The sequence below is a fragment of the Pristiophorus japonicus genome, chromosome 15, assembly GCF_044704955.1.
Source record: "Pristiophorus japonicus isolate sPriJap1 chromosome 15, sPriJap1.hap1, whole genome shotgun sequence".
Lineage (NCBI taxonomy): Eukaryota > Metazoa > Chordata > Chondrichthyes > Pristiophoridae > Pristiophorus > Pristiophorus japonicus.
The window spans coordinates 131,759,823-131,777,646 of record NC_091991.1 but is presented as its reverse complement, the minus strand read 5'-3'; the positions used below and the strand labels follow the sequence as shown (position 1 = coordinate 131,777,646).

General features: G+C 44.6%; 1 protein-coding gene across 1 annotated transcript in view; it reads left to right on the top strand.

Moving 5' to 3' along the window:
* The window catches only part of xylt1 (xylosyltransferase I), a 234,389-nt gene that overhangs the window by 210,069 nt on the left and 6,496 nt on the right, over positions 1 to 17,824 (top strand). Inside the window, exon 10 of the mRNA XM_070856725.1 lies at positions 9,984 to 10,317. Within this exon, the coding sequence (XP_070712826.1) occupies positions 9,984 to 10,317 (334 nt within the window). The remainder of the gene's footprint in view (positions 1 to 9,983; positions 10,318 to 17,824) is intronic.

Here is a 17,824-nt window from a genome sequence, read left to right as displayed (position 1 = left end):
TCGTGGGCAGAAAGGGGCTACGGCATGGTACAAAAGGAAGTTCTAGCAGTAAAAAAAATGCACCAGTACCCGTTTGGCAGGAAATTTGAGCTGGAGACAGATCACAAACCCCTAACGTCCGCTTTGGCCGACAACAAGGTCATCAATGCGAATGCATCAGCCCGCAGACAGAGGTGGGTACTCACACAGAAACAGAGAAACATAGAAAATAGGTGCAGGAGTAGGCCATTCGGCCCTTCTAGCCTGCACTGCCATTCAATGAGTTCATGGCTGAACATGCAACTTCAGTACCCCATTCCTGCTTTCTCGCCATACCCCTTGATCCCCTAGTAGTAAGGACTACATCTAACTCCTTTTTGAATATATTTAGTGAATTGGCCTCAACAACTTTCTGTGGTAGAGAATTCCACAGGTTCACCACTCTCTGGGTGAAGAAGTTTCTCCTCATCTCGGTCCTAAATGGCTTACCCCTTATCCTTAGACTGTGACCCCTGGTTCTGGACTTCCCCAACATTGGGAACATTCTTCCTGCATCTAATCTGTCTAAACCCATCAGAATTTTAAACGTTTCTATGAGGTCCCCTCTCATTCTTCTGGACTCCAGTGAATACAAGCCCAGTTGATCCAGTCTTTCTTGATAGGTCAGTCCCGCCATCCCGGGAATCAGTCTGGTGAACCTTCGCTACACTCCCTCAATAGCAAGAATGTCCTTCCTCAGGTTAGGAGACCAAAACTGTACACAATACTCCAGGTGTGGCCTCACCAAGGCTCTGTACAACTGTAGCAACACCTCCCTGCCCCTGTACTCAAATCCCCTCGCTATGAAGGCCAACATCTCATTTTCTTTCTTAACTGCCTGCTGTACCTGCATGCCAACCTTCAATGACTGATGTACCATGACACCCAGGTCTCGTTGCACCTCCCCTTTTCCTAATCTGTCATCATTCAGATAATAGTCTGTCTCTCTGTTTTTACCACCAAAGTGAACAACCTCACATTTATCCACATTATACTTCATCTGCCATGCATTTGCCCACTCACCTAACCTATCCAAGTCGCTCTGCAGCCTCATAGCATCCTCCTCACAGCTCACACTGCCACCCAACTTAGTGTCATCTGCAAATTTGGAGATACTACATTTAATCCCCTCGTCCAAATCATTAATGTACAATGTAAACAGCTGGGGCCCCAGCACAGAACCTTGCGGTACCCCACTAGTCACCGCCTGCCATTCTGAAAAGTACCCATTTACTCCTACTCTTTGCTTCCTGTCTGACAACCAGTTCTCAATCCATGTCAGCACACTACCCACAATCCCATGTGCTTTAACTTTGCACATTAATCTCTTGTGTGGGACCTTGTCGAAAGCCTTCTGAAAGTCCAAATATACCACATCAACTGGTTCTCCTTTGTCCACTCTACTGGAAACATCCTCAAAAAATTCCAGAAGATTTGTCAAGCATGATTTCCCTTTCACAAATCCATGCTGACTTGGACCTATGATGTCACCTCTTTCCAAATGCGCTGCTATGACATCCTTAATAATTGATTCCATCATTTTACCCAATACCGATGTATGGCTGACTGGTCTATAATTCCCTGTTTTCTCTCTCCCTCCTTTTTTAAAAAGTGGGGTTACATTGGCTACCCTCCACTCGATAGGAACTGATCCAGAGTCAATGGAATGTTGGAAAATGATTGTCAATGCATCTGCTATTTCCAAGGCTACCTCCTTTAAGTACTCTGGGATGCAGTCCATCAGGCCCTGGGGATTTATCGGCCTTCAATCCCATCAATTTCCCCAACACAATTTCCCGACTAATAAAGATTTCCCTCAGTTCCTCCCCCTTACTAGACCTTCTGACCCCTTTTATATCCAGAAGGTTGTTAGTGTCCTCCTTAGTGAATACCGAACCAAAGTACTTGTTCAATTGGTCCGCCATTTCTTTGTTCCCCGTTATGACTTCCCCTGATTCTGACTGCAGGGGACCTACGTTTGTCTTTACTAACCTTTTTCTCTTTACATATCTATAGAAACTTTTGCAATCCGTCTTAATGTTCCCTGCAAGCTTCTTCTCATGCTCCATTTTCCCTGCCCTAATCAAACCCTTTGTCCTCCTTTGCTGAGTTCTAAATTTCTCCCAGTCTCCAGGTTCGCTGCTATTTCTGGCCAATTTGTATGCCACTTCCTTGGCTTTAATACTATCCCTGATTTCCCTTGATAGCCACGGTTGAGCCACCTTCCCTTTTTTATTTTTACGCCAGACAGGAATGTACAATTGTTGTAGTTCATCCATGCGGTCTCTAAATGTCTGCCATTGCCCATCCACAGTCAACCCCTGAAGTATCATTCGCCAATCTATCCTAGCCAATTCACGTCTCATACCTTCAAAGTTACCCTTCTTTAAGTTCTGGACCATGGTCTCTGAATTAACTGTTTCATTCTCCATCCTAATGCAGAATTCCACCATATTATGGTCACTCTTCCCCAAGGGGCCTCGCACAACGAGATTGCTAATTAATCCTCTCTCATTACACAACACCCAGTCTAAGATGGCCTCCCCCCTAGTTGGTTCCTCGACATATTGGTCTAGAAAACCATCCCTTATGCACTCCAGGAAATCCTCCTCCACCGTATTGCTTCCAGTTTGGTTAGCCCAATCTATGTGCATATTAAAGTCACCCATGATAACTGCTGCACCCTTATTGCATGCACCCCTAATTTCCTGTTTGATGCCCTCCCCAACATCACTACTACTGTTTGAAGGTCTGTACACAACTCCCACTAACGTTTTTTGCCCTTTGGTGTTCTGCAACTCTACCCATATAGATTCCACATCATCCAAGCTAATGTCCTTCCTAACTATTGCATTAAGCTCCTCTTTAACCAACAATGCTACCCCACCTCCTTTTCCTTTTATTCTATCCTTCCTGAATGTTGAATACCCCTGGATGTTGAGTTCCCAGCCCTGATCATCCTGGAGCCACGTCTCTGTAATCCCAATCACATCATATTTGTTAACATCTATTTGCACAGTTAATTCATCCACCTTATTACGGATACTCCTTGCATTAAGACACAAAGCCTTCAGGCTTGTTTTTTTAACACCCTTTGTCCTTTTAGAATTTTGCTGTACAGTGGCCCTTTTTGTTCTTTGCCTTGGGTTTCTCTGCCCTCCACTTTTCCTCATCTCCTTTCTGCCTTTTGCTTTTGTCTCCTTTTTGTTTCCCTCTGTCTCCCTGCATTGGTTCCCATCCCCCTGCCATATTAGTTTAACTCCTCCCCAACAGCACTAGCAAACACTCCCCCTAGGACATTGGTTCCGGTCCTGCCCAGGTGCAGACCGTCCGGTTTGTACTGGTCCCACCTCCCCCAGAACCGGTTCCAATGCCCCAGGAATTTGAATCCCTCTCTGCTGCGATTCCTACTCTGACTAGCACGTGGCACTGGTAGCAATCCCGAGATTACTACTTTTGAGGTCCTACTTTTTAATTTAGCTCCTAGCTCCTTAAATTCGTTTCGTAGGACCTCATCCCTTTTTTTACCTATGTCGTTGGTACCAATGTGCACCACGACAACTGGCTGTTCTCCCTCCCTTTTTAGAATGTTCTGCACCCGCTCCAAGACATCCTTGACCCTTGCACCAGGGAGGCAACATACCATCCTGGAGTCTCGGTTGCGGCCGCAGAAACGCCTATCTATTCCCCTTACAATTGAATCCCCTATCACTATCGCTCTCCCACTCTTTTTCCTGCCCTCCTGTGCAACAGAGCCAGCCACGGTGCCATGAACTTGGCTGCTGCTGCCCTCCCCTGATGAGTCATCCCCCTCAACAGTACTCAAAGCAGTGTATCTGTTTTGCTTGAGGATGACCACAGGGGACCCCTGCACTACCTTCCTTGCACTGCTCTTCCTGCTGGTCTTCCATTCCCTATCTGGCTGTGGACCATTCACCTGCGATAAGACCAACTCGCTACACGTGCTACTCACGTCATTCTCAGCATCATAGATGCTCCAGAGTGAATCCACCCTCAGCTCCAACTCCGCAACGCGGTCCGTCAGGAGCTGGAGGCGGATACACTTCCCGCACACATAGTCGTCAGGGACACTGGAGTCGTCCCTGAGTTTCCACATGGTACAGGAGGAGCATAACACGTGACCGAGCTGTCCTGCCATGACTTAACCCTTAGATAGGCAACAACAATGCTAAAGTTTACTCACTGTTATCGAAGAGAAAAAAGAAAAACTACTCACCAATCACTTACCCCCTTGGCTGTGACGTCACCTTTCTGTTTCTTTCTACTTTTTTGCCTTCTCCCTGTCGCTACACAAGTATGCCTCACCAACTAACTCCCGATGCCTCTCCACGCACCTCTCACCGACTCTGGGCCCCGGACTACCTGCTGTGTCTTTTATAGGCCTCACCAACGAACTCCCGATGCCTCTCCATGCACCTCTCGCCAACTCTGGGCCCCGGACTCCCTGCTGTGCCTTTTATAGGCCTTACCAACGAACTCCCGACGCCTCTTACGTTAGCCATCTATGACTACACAATTCAGCATAGACCGGGCACTGAAAACTGTGCCGATGCACTCAGCATGCTATCATTAGCCACCAATGAGGGGGCAGCTGAGCATGATGCTGAGATGGTCATGGCTGTTGAAGCTTTTGAAAGCGAAGGCTCACCTGTGACAGCCATCAGATTAAAGTCTGGACAAATAAAGACCCGCTACTGTCTTTAGTTAAGAAATGTGTCCTGAATGGGGACTGGGCGGCCATGTACAGGGCATGCCCTGAGGAGTTTAAACCGTTTCATAGGCGCGAGGATGAACTCTCGATTCAGGCCGATTGCCTACTGTGGGGAAACCGAGAAGTCATACCCCAGAAGGGCAGAGAGGTGTTTATCAGGGAACTTCACAATGAGCACCCGGGCATTGTCATGATGAAGGCAATTGCCAGGTCACTCGTTTGGTGGCCAGGGATAGATGCAGATCTGGAACTTTATGTTCGCAGGTGCAACACGTGTGCTCAGCTGGACAACGCACCCAGGGAAGCCCCCCTTAGTCCCTGGTCCTGGCCCGCCAAGCCATGGTCACGCATCCATGTGGACTATGCAGGTCCTTTCATGGGAAAAATGTTTTTAGTTGTAGTAGACGCCTACTCCAAATGGATTGAGTGTGCCATTTTAAATTCAAGCACATCCTCTGCCACGGTAGAAAGTCTACGGGCAATGTTCGCCACCCATGGTCTACCGGACATCTTGGTCAGCGACAATGGCCCGTGCTTCACAAGCACTGAATTCCAGGACTTCATGGCAGGCAATGGAATCAACCATGTCAGAACGGCACCGTTCAAGCCAGCCTCAAACGGCCAGGCGGAATGAGCAGTGCAGATAATGAAACAGGGGATGCTCAGAATCCAAGGGAGTTCCCTACAAAGCCGCTTATTACGCCTCCTGTTGGCCAATAGATCCCGACCATACTCGTTCACAGGGGTTCCACCCGCAGAGCTGCTAATGAAAAGGACGCTCAAAACCAGGTTATCCCTTATACACCCTACTATGAAAGAAATTGTCGAGAGCAGGTGTCAGACACAATGTGACTACCAGGACAGAAATGCAAGAGCGTGATGTAATGATGTCAATGACCCTGTTTTTGGCCTTAATTATGCTGCAGGGCCAAAATGGCTTGCAGGCACTGTGATTGCCAAAGAGAGGAATAGGGTTTTGGTCATTAAACTTACCAATGGACAAATCTGCCGCAAACACATGGATCAAACAAAAAGGAGGTTCAATAATCCCATAGAAGAAGCAGAGGAAGAACACGATGTAGAGTTTATTCCACCACAGGTGACCGAACACCGGAACCAAGTGGAGGAGAACCCAGTCACTGTGGGCAGTCTGGACAGGCCTGAGGCACCGCAAACAGCAGACACTCAGGCCAGCATCCAGCAACCGGAGCCCCAACTCAGGCACTCTACAAGGGAGCGTAAACCACCAGAGAGACTTAATCTGTGATCCCAATAAGACTTTGGGGGCGAGGTGATGTCATGTATTCAATTGTCATTGTAACCCATGTATAAGCTGACCTAAGTTGTGTACCTTGAGAACACTGACCACAGGGGGCGAAATTGTGGGAGACACTCCTAAACTGGACTTTCCGGTATAAGAGGGGAAGCTCCACCCACTGTCTGCCTCTTGAGGTCTTGTTAATAAAAGTAACTGGTCACAGAGTGATCTTTTCTCAAGTATGGGCCTCGTGTGCATTTATACTATATAGTAAGGACATATTACCTTGCACCTTATTTTGTAAATTAAACTATGTTCAGTTATCCAAGAGCTGAACTTTCATACGTGGAGGACAGGGGAAATCCACACGTCCTAGAAGGTGATTCCTGCAGCCATTCCTCTTTGAGAGAGTGCCCAGAGAGACCAATCCAGCACTGTGACACCCACATTCACATCTCATGGATGCTGTCTGGATATTGCTCAGTACTATGGCCTACACAAAATGAATATCCAGAGCATAAGCCAGCCGCAATTAATGAAGAATTTGTGTTTGCCTTGTTGAATGTGCAAACTGCACTCTAGGCGATAATCTAAAGGGAGCGTGCAAATCAACATAAGCATAGCAGATCAGCAGGCCTAGGAATCAGTGCTAATGTTTTTGATTTTGTTTGAAGTGCCAGAAATACTGAAACTGGCTAATTCCTTACGTGGAATCGGGCCAAACTGGCACGCATGATTGCTCTTTGTCGTATCGAAATTCTAAAGAATGATGTAGACTCCTGAGTATCACTATTTCATTTGTTTTTAAAAAAAAAGAAATATATTAGCTTCTTCCTTGTAGTTGCTGTAAGTGACTTTCTGAGCTCTAGTGACTGCCTTTCATGTCCTAGTTCTTTGCTAAGGTTGAATGGCACTGTCCATTTACCAAACCGCTTTAAACTGAGAGCAGTTTCTTTTAAAGCTGCAGGCTAACTGGTCACCACTACTATTATTATTGATAATTTTAGGAATGTAGGAAGAGGGGTGGGCCATTCAGCCCCTCGAGCCTGTTCCACCATGCAATTAGATCCTGGCTGATCTGTATCTTAACTCTTATCAACCCTTGTTTCGTAGTCCTCGGTAACTTTGCCCAATAAAACTCTATTAATCTCAGTCTTGAAAATGACAATTGACCCAGCATCCACAGTCCTTTGGGGAAGGAGTTCCAGATTTTTGTGAAAAAGTGATTCCCGATTTCACTCCTAAATGGCCTAGCTCTAATTTTAAGATGATGCCCTCTTGTTCTAGATTCTCCCACCAGAAGAACTAATTTCTCTGTATCTACCCTAATGAATCCCTTAATCATTTAACATACTTCAATTAGATCACCCCTCAACCTTCTAAACTCAAGAGAATACGAGTCTTGTTTATGCAACTTGTCCTCAAATTCTGACCCTTTAAACTGAGGTATCGTTCTTGTGAATCTGAGCTGTCCCCCTTCTAAATCCAGTATGTCTTCCTCGGGTCCAGTGCTCAAAACTGAACGCACTATTCCAGACGGGCTCTGACCAAGATTCTGTACAACTGAAGCATCACTTCCTCATTTTTGAATTTTAATCCTCTCGAGATACAGGCCAACATTCCATTAACCTAATTACATTTTGGATGATGACTACTTTATATCATTCAAAATAATATGAATGGTTGGATGGGCTGTCAGTGGGAGGTTAACAGAGTTTTTGCAGGTATGGCCTGCAGTTAACCGTTTTTGCTTGTATACAAATATCCCAATGCTGCATTCTGCTACTTACACTCGATATAAGGAATATCACTTCTCCAATGACAAGAATAGAGAAGCCCAATATTGCAATGACTGAAGTAAATGCATTTTTTCCCACTGTGCACTGCTCTAGACTGTGCACTTATCTGATCTGCCATTTGAAAGCAACGAGTGTTGCTTCAGTGAGTCGATGTACACCAGTGTGTGAGGGTTGTGAAGCCGGGTGCTTTCTTCATAACAGAAGGTCGAGTCAGATATGAAAAACAATGCCACAAAAGCGTTTCAAATGAAGACTTCATCAACATTCCTCACTTCTTTAAACAAAAAGTGCCAGGCAAGACATCCTAAAGCTAGCTTTAGATAAGCTGAGTGGGAACAGGGGTGGGTCAGATAGAGAGGATTCTTTGGGAAGGGATTGGAGCTGGGGCTGTGATAGGGCAGCCAGGGAGACTCATTCAGAGAGGTGCACAGTATAACAGCAGGTGTGAGGTAACAGCAGTGACTCCTCAGGGAGAAACATGGCCTCTGGGCAGGAGAGGTACAGGAGTGGTCAGAGACTCTAACAAAAAGAGCTAGACATGACATTATAGAGCTGTCTTTCTGACACGTCTCCAAGGCAAAGTAAGTCAGTTGTTTATTCAGGACAACCATCACTTTACTATAGAGAAGCAGTTTCTTTGTGCTTTCTGACAGAAAAGCTCTATTGAAATACCGTCGCCAATGACAGCAGGTGATAGAAGAGAGCCGGGTGAGATTTCAGTCTTCAGTGATCTTTACAAAAGGCACTTAGGTGCAAGGCAGTCCCATTTATTGTTACAAAAGCCCCGTGATTACAGAGCACATGATCCATTACAGGATTGAAAATGAAGTTCAGTGCAGGCACTCGCAAAACATGGGCTACTCGGCTTCTCCCCTTGAGTCTCCTGGATTGGGTTCTCAGTGTGCTGTGCTTAGTCAACTTTGAAGCATATTCAAGAGTCTGCTCCAAACTTTGTGTGCTGCGTTAGAAAGGATGTTCTGTTTTATTGGACCTTCACTGCTGCCATCTGCAGTCACAGTTCTTCGCTTAGTTTCGGAGGTAGGCCAATCAAAGTGGTTCTTCTGATCGTGTGGCTAGATGCTGTGAAATGTCAGTCAGTGAGGGAGGTTGGCAGTCAAGGCTGGGGACTGGCACTCAGGTACATGAGTAGGCTTGAGGTTAGTCGAGTACTTTAATTCTGGAAATATTATCCGAGCTTCTGACTCAGATCCCTTCACCAGTGCTCTTTGTTTGCCAGTAGGAATAAAATGTGAACTTTGTCCTTTCCACACGGAGAATCACAGAATAAAACTATGAGCAACTTGGAATTTCAAACTCTATATGCTTAGCGGTAGATATTTGCCTGTGCCTATTTTGGGGCCTAGACTTGGTGCTGTGGAAGCAGCATGTGCCTGAGCCAAGAGGCCTGTGGCTGGCCCAAAATTGGCCCTCGGGCCTCATTAGCATTTTACGTAATAGCTGCCAGCACTTGCCGCGCCTCCACAGGCAGCTCGCATGTTGGAATTGCTGAATATCAGGTCCCTGGCCCAAAGTTAAGTCCCTGGAGGAGGGTTGGAGTCGGCAACAGGGAGGGTGCAATCACAAGTACTTGGGAATTGGGGAAAGCACTCCTGCTCCTCCTGACTCCACAAGGAAATGTTACAAACACTTACCTTTAGTTGGCTGCTGAAGAATTGTCTGTGAACCAGGCCTGACGCGTGCTCCACATGTCGTGCACACATTTTACAAAGGGGCCCTTCATTAATATATAAAAGGGGCCTTGCGTTTTAGGTGGTTGCCTGGGACACACAAAGAAATGGGCACAATAAACTTAGCAGTGGGCCAAAAGCCTGCACAGATTGGACGCAGGCCATCCCATTGCTGAATTGGTATGCCCAAAAATTGGGTGCCATTTTCCACCCCTCAAGGTGTTTAAATCTAGTTAACGGAAAAGGGTGTGGTGGTAGATAACCAATTGCTGTAAAGGGAATGGCCCTTCCCAGCAACGATCCCTGAAATGCACTGGGGCGCCATCCTGGCAGTTATGTCGGGATTGAGCCCGCCAGAGTATACTGTGCTGTTGTCTCTAATAACCAGATATGCCTTTAACTATGTGAACATTTGTAGTTATTTACATTGGATGGTTTCTGGGCAATTCTTTAAACTTGAAATCTGTTTTTACAATTTTTACTTTCAGATTGGCACAGAGTGGGATGCTAAGGAAAGAATTTTCCGGAACTATGGAGGGCTCATTGGGCCCATGGATGAGCCTATCGGCATGCAGAAGTGGGGTAAAGGCCCCAATGTTACAGTCACTGTGGTTTGGATCGATCCAATTCATATCATTGCAGCTACGTACGATATTCAGATAGAGTCGGGGGCGGAGTTCACTCATTACAAACCTCCGCTGAACTTACCTCTGCGGCCAGGCCTGTGGACCGTTAAAATTCTGCACCATTGGGCACCTGTAGCCGAGACCAAGTTTTTGGTTACTCCTCTGATGTTCTCAAACAGACAGCCAATCAGAAAAGGTGAGTCACCCTCCCAGTGAAGTTTTGAGAGAATAGCAGAGAGGATGAATTTAGATGTTTGAAAAATAGAACTACATAGAATTTACAGCACAAAAAACAGGCCATTGGGCCCAACAGGTCCATGCCGCTGTTTATGCTCCACATGAGCCTCCTCCCACCCTACTTCGTCTAACACTAACTGCATATCCATCTATTGCTTTCTCCCTCGTGTACTAAACTAGCTTCCCTTGAAAAGGTAAGTATGTTATTCGCCTCAACTACTCCCATGTGGATATGGCAGTTTAAGTTTATCTTAATAGTGTTAGCTGTGGCTCAGTGAGTCAAAAGGTTGTGGGTTCTCGTTCTACTCCAGGGATATGAGTACATAGTTTAGGCTGACCCTCCAGTATAGCGCTGAAGGAGTGCTGCACTGTCGAAGGTGCCGCATTTCAGATGGGACATTAAACGGAGGCTCTGTCTGCCCCCTCAGATGGATGTAAAAGATCCCATGGCACTATTTCGAAGAAGAGCAGGGGGGCTTATCAGCCATGATCTTATTAAATGGCAGAGCAGGCTCGAGGGGCCAAATGACATACTCCTGTTCCTATTTCTCATGTCCTTTTGTGTCCTGGCCAATATTTATATCTCAATCAACACCACAAAAATAGATTTTCTGGGCATTATCACATTGCTGTTTGTGGGAGGTTGCTGTGCACAAATTGGCTGCCGCGTTTCCCACATTAGAACCATGACCACACTTCAACACGTACTTAATTGGCTGTAAAGTGCTTTGAGATATCTGGTGGTCGTGAAAGGCGCTATAGAAATATAAGTCCTTTTTAATCAGAAGGGGTGGAGGGTTGCTAAAGCAGAGAGAGTGGACATTTCCCCCCCCCCCCACTTCCCAGTGTTTCTCTCTCCTCTCTGGTATATGGTTCCATGGGCACTGATATGCGAGTCTCGGTGGGTGGTGTTTGACTGGAATAAACCATAGCTGATCCTGACTGCACCTGACGCCCACATATCGACACTTTCCAGTGGGAGTCACTGGACAGCAAGCGGCTATAAATGTTTCATCTCTCTAGCCCGGAGGCATTGAAGCCAATGGTAGTATTCCTACTCTCAGTCAAACTGGTGATGTTTCAGATCTGCATTGCTGTGTTACAGTAAGCTTTACATACCAGCCACCACTGTTCTCCAATGCACAAGTTGACTGTTGTCTTCAGTTGTAAGGTAAATTAAGAGATCGGTTACTGTCTATTATAGGTTCTGAAATATTCCCTACACAACGATTCAGTTACAAGACACAGCTACAACTTGAGTAGAGTGTAACCCGAATAGAAACACCACTTCAGTCTTGGCTCACCACAGATATCAAGGACTGGACAGGACCCACTTAAATGTACTGTTAACAAGCACTTTGTTTAACCACATCCACACATCCAAAGTGCAATAGTCAATTTAACAAGCACAGACTTGGCAATAAAAATCACTTCCGAAAATGATAATAGGATTAGCTGGGGTTAACCAATCACCAAAAGCATAACAAAAATTGAATGTTCATTATAACCCTGATCAACAACAACTTGTATTTATATAGCGCCTTTAACGTAGCAAAACATTCCAAGGCGCTTCACAGGAGTATTATAAGGAAATAAATTTGACACTGAGCCATACAAGGAGAAATATGGGCAGATGACCAAAAGTTTGGTCAAAGAGGTAGGTTTAAGGAGAGTCTTGAAGGAGGAAAGAAAGATAGAGAGGCAGCAAGGAATTCCAGAGTTTAGGCCCTAGCCAACAGAAGGCACGGCCACCAATAGTTGAGCGATTATAATAGGGATGCTCAAGAGAGCAGAATTAGAGGAGCGCAGACATCTCAGGGGGAGGGGGTGGTGGTAGATAGAATCATAGAACAGTTGTATCATGGAAGAAGGCCATTCGGCTCGTCCAGCCCGTGCCGGCTCTGCAAGAGCACCTCAGCTAGTCCCACTCCCCCGCCCTTTCCCCGTAGCCCTGCAAAAATAATTATTTCAGGTACTTGCCCAACTCCCTTTTGAAAGTAGTGATTGAGTCTGTCTCCACCACCCTTTCAGGCAGTGCATTCCAGACTCTAACCACTCAACATGTAAAAAAAAGTTTTTTCTTATGTCGTCTTTGGTTCGTTTGCCAATCACCTTAAATCTGTGTCCTCTGGTTCTCAACCCTTCTGCCAATGGAAACAGTTTCTCTCCATCTAGTCAAGTCTAGAGGTAACAAAGGCATGGATGAGGGTTTCTGCAGCGGATGAGCTGATGCAAGGGCAGAGACAGACGATGTTACGGAGGTGGAAATAGGTGGTCCTAGTTATGCCACTAATATGTGGTCGGAAGCTCAATTCCGGGTCAAATATGGCACCAAGGTTGCGGGCAGTATGGTTCAGCTTGAGATAAATGTAAGGGAGAGGGATGGAGTGAGTGACTGGGGAACGGAGTTTGTGGCGGGGATCGAAAACAATGGATTTGGTCTTCCCAGTATTTAATTGAAGAAAATTTTTGCTCATCCAGAACTGGATATCGGAAAAGCATCTGACAATTAAGAGACGGTGGTGTGGGTCAAGAGAAGTCGTGGTGAGGTAAAGCTGGGTGTTGTCAGCATACATGTGGAAACTGATGCTGTGCTTTCGGATGATGTCGCCAAGAGGAGACATGTAGATGAGAAATAGGAAGGAGCCAAGGATAGATCCTTGGGGGACACGGAGTTAATGATGCGGAAGTGGGAAATGATTCTCTGGCTACGATTAGATAGATAAGAATGGAACCAAGCAAGTGCAGTCCCACCCAGCTGGACAATGGTGGAGAGCTGTTGGAGAAGGATAGAGTTGTCAACCATGTCAAAAGCTGCAGACAAGTAAAGAAGGACGAAGAGCGATAGTTTACCTTTGTCACAGCCACAATTGGATGTAATTTGTGACTTTGATTAGAGCCATTTTGGTTCTGTGACAGGCGTGGAAACTGGATTGGAAGGATTCAAACATGGAGTTGCAGGAAAGGTGGGCATGGATTTTGGAGGCGACAACACGTTCAAGGACTCAAGGTTTAAGGATCAGTATTTATGGGCCCAATTTTGGCCATGACTTGCTCCAATTTTTTTTGGAGTAAGTTGGTTTTTATGGCGTAAGTTTAAAAAATGGCATTTTCCCCAATAAACTTGCTCCAGAGTAACTCAGTTAGGTACGATTTTTTTTAGTTGAGTTTTTATTTCAAAGGGGGGTGCTCCCAGCCACTTAGCCAGTTTTGGCCATTTATGCCACTTTGGCCAGCTAAAACCTACTCCATATCAACTTAGGTCAGCGTATGTGGCCAGCTCTTAAAAAAAAACATGATGGGCAGTTAAGAATTCGGCACAGGTTAGTACATTTAAAGTACCAAGACTTACAAAGCATTAAACAAACCACAAAAAGTAATAAGCAATCAATCAATAACATAAAAAATAGAAGTCCTATCTTTATGCCAGAAACAATTTTTTTTTTTTTTAAAGTTCCCCCCCCCCACACCCCCCCCATCAAAACTCTCCTCCTCCCTCCCCCCCCCCAATCAAAACTCTCCTCACTAAACAAAGCACAACCATTAATAAATAAAAAATAAAACTCAAGTCCTACCTCGGCCCAGGAAGTCAGTGGGCCGGCCAGTGCGGGGGGCCATTCAGCCGGGGATAGGCGCTGCGAGCATTGGGTCCTGCTCACAGCCCGCAGAACACGCTGGGAGGGCGAGGAGCATGCGCGCAGACTCCACTGTGCATGCACGCAGCTGCCGGCAGTGTTTTCTGCGCTAGGCTGTTGCTCCGCCCCCCCACTTCACTATCTACACCACACTGGGACACCGGAGACTCGGCAGAGCGGGCAGGGTGGGGCCACTCTTTTTGGCGCTGTTTCCAGTGAGCAAAGTCGGTGCATTTAGGGTAAGTGCGCCGAAAAAAAGGGGTTGGGGAAAATTGGGCCCTACATTTCAACACTTGCTTTGCAAAGTTAATGTTGTAGTTGAAATGGGAAGATAACAATCACACTTTCTGCATCAATTCTATAACTTGGATGATGGTATAAAGATCTTCAGCGTGTTCAATCAGATGATAGATTAACTAATGTATAGAAACCATTCTGTTTCTCTGTTTTGATTGAAGCACTCAAGTGTGACTTCGGAAAGGGTCGGCAGTTTTTCCATATTTCACTTCTAATCTTATCTTCCAACATCGGCTTCTTCTTGAGTCATATCTATAAGTATCACTTCCATTGTTCCTTATTTCCCAGCTTTTCTGTTGTTTCTTTTTCCATCTCTTCACACTTTAACTTTTGAAGTCTAATAATGCACAAACGTTATCTTGCCACAGCTGAAGCATTACCGCAAGCAATCTGAGCCCAATCTGCCTTTGTCAATGTTATTGTACCCAGCTATTGGAACCTTCAATTGGAACCTTACAATTAACTTATTAGGACTCTCCACATCTGCACATAATCAAAAGTGAGCAAACTTGATGATGAGCTGTGCACAAGATTTAAGTTTCCAACACAATTTACCAATAAATAACCACTCCCCCACCCCCTCTACTTTGTACAACTTCACTCAGTTGAATTATCAAATTATCTTGTGTTAATAATATCATGGTAAGTGTAGAATTTGCTGTGACTTTTCCTACACAATCAGTCAATAGCATGCTGCAAATATCTTCAGGGTGTGGAAGAGCAGAAGGAATCTGGGATTGAGTGGAGGTGGAGCAGAAAAAGATTAGGATTGAGATGAGGAAATGGAGATGATTGAGCGATGGAGAATGGAGAAGCCATAAATCTTTTCTCACGCTGAGATGAATGCCTCCTGCGTGGGGGCTATCTTGGTGGGTTGTGCGATATTGAATAGTGGTCCTCAAATTCCACAGGACATTTCCTGCTCTCCCTTCGTAACTTCGGTGAGAGACGATGCAAACTCCAGAAAAATGGTGTAAATGGCCATTTTCAACTGGTCACACCACTTCTTTGGTATCTACGTTAGTCTCGCACCGAGGATTCGGCAGGAGATCAGGATAGAATTTCCAGACCAATGTACCTACAGTGCAAGAAATAGCTGTCAAATCTCATTTTGCTTTATATAATGTAACCTAATTTGGCACACATTTCAGCACAATTCAGAAGAAGAGTCTCCAGACATTTGTAACCCATGGTCTAGAAGTACCAAGGAGCTGAATTGGGCCTCTGTCTAACCACCGATAGTACTTTCAATGCCAGGAAAGAAAGTAATGCACAGGGCAGCAGCTTTGTTATTATTGAAGTAAAGATATGGATATGTAAAAAACACTGGACTGAAAAACTAATGACATGTTTCAAGATGAACTTCTTTGGAGCTGACAATGGCCCTGAATTTGCAGTCGGAGGCTTTCCGCGGGGAAATGCCTCCGATCCGCAAAATAAAATGCCCGCGTACCTGGTGGTCCGGGAGGTACGTAGTTCGCAAGTGTCCCTGGGATCACATGGGCCGGCCCAGTGAATGAAAGGAGGGAATCCCCATTCATGCTCATGGGGATTCTGTATGTACGGAAATCCCATAAACATGAATGGGAATATCCAAAAAAATACATCTACACTTCAAATACATTTTTTAAAAAAACATTACACATCTAAAATTAATTAAAAGTGTATTTAATTAAATATTTAAAACAAATTAATTTATTTGAAAAATTAATTTACACATTTTAATGAGGCTAAAAATAAACTTATTGCACAGGGTCTTTAATGTATAAATGATTACATTTTATTTTTATGTTTTTGTAACTCTTTATTAAAAGCAGGCCTTATGCACATTGTACGCACCCATAGGGGCACAAATTACAGCCCATATATTCTCAAAATCAAAAGTTTAAAACTAAATGGAGTGTTTTTTTTCGACTGAAATTTGAAAGGAATCTCAACTAAGCTGCCTTTGTCTGTATGTCGATGAGTATAGGATAGTGTTGACTAACCTGTGTATGAAAGGAGATTATTGTTATAACAACCAATCTCATATTACAGTGACGTCATGTACAGGGGGCATGAACTTCATCATTAAAATGTGAATTGTGTTCCTGTTTTGCAGGTTTGCGAAACATTTCAAAGTACATTTCAGGTGTGACCATGCCATGTCAAAATGTACCTTAATACAGTCTGGGATTGATGGTTCTCAGTCATTTATAACCTATTTAGAATAAACTTTAAACTCTGTCTGATATAGTCCTATAATGGAGCTGGGAAAGCAACAGAAGCTGACATTATTTACAGCACTGACTTTAGTTAGTGATCAATGTAAGAGTTAGGTATTTATTGGCATTGAATGGAAACTGGCAAAATGGTTGCATATGAAGGACTATGATGAGAACAAACTAGAACATAAGAGAGTCAGTGAACCCTGTTAAGTTCATTATATCATTAACACTGATGATCATCAGTAGAGCTATCGAATGTTGAAGTTAGCATTTATAAAGTGCGATACCAAATATTTTAATTATTTGTTCTGCAAATAACTTTTATTAATACAAAAAGTAATTTGTTGCTGCCTTCACCCTCATTAGGAACAGATTTAACAAGTATGGAGGAACTATAAGGTTCACTGGTGTAAATGTAAATTCTAAATTGGCGCAGTGCAGACAAGGGGCTGAGGTTTGGGCACTTTGTTGGGGTAGAGAAATGGGTCCTCAGCTGCAACCTGGCTGCTCTGTACTTGGCTTTGGAGCACTCCGGATTAATACTGGATGCCAAGATTGGTGTCAAATGTTCTCCACTCAGCACTCCCAGCCCATAGCATGTTGAACACAAAAATCCACCAACAAAGTTGCTTTGAAATTTCTAATCAGCTGTAAATTGTTTATAATATAAATTGAAAATTAGCAAATTTAATTCCATATAATTATCAAATATTTTCTTTAGAAATTTGACAGTTAAAATGGAAATGTGGGATTCCAATGGTTTATGATGAAAATATAAGACAGCGACCCGCGGGCGAACACCTCCGACCAAAATTTTTGTAACGAAAATACCTGGTGGTCCCGGAGGAACATAGACTTGTGCTCCGAGGCCTAGATGCGCAGTCCAGCGTAGGGGCCCATGTCTTCCAGGAGCGTATGTGTATCCTGAGATCACGTGGGCCTGGACCACCAATCACAATGTAGTATTCTCATTCATAGTCACGGTAGCTCGGAGCTCCCATTAATATCCAATGGGAACATCCCTAAAATCACATAAAACACCACCATAAATTTAAAAAAAAAACACTTTTTAAAAATTAATAAAAATTGCATTAAATTAAATGTTTTGGAGAAAAATGTATTTTTGTGAATTTAAAAAAAGGGCTAAAAATTCATTTTTGGTGATGGCGGTATTTTACAGCTACGACACTGCTACCGCCACGAGGCCTAACATTTGGGATAAAACGCGGGCAACAGTAAAAATCAGCGTTGCACCAGGATTCGTGGCGCAAACCGCGAATTTTCTGCAACTTTTCTCTGAGGCCGATACCGCTGCGAATTGGGCCTA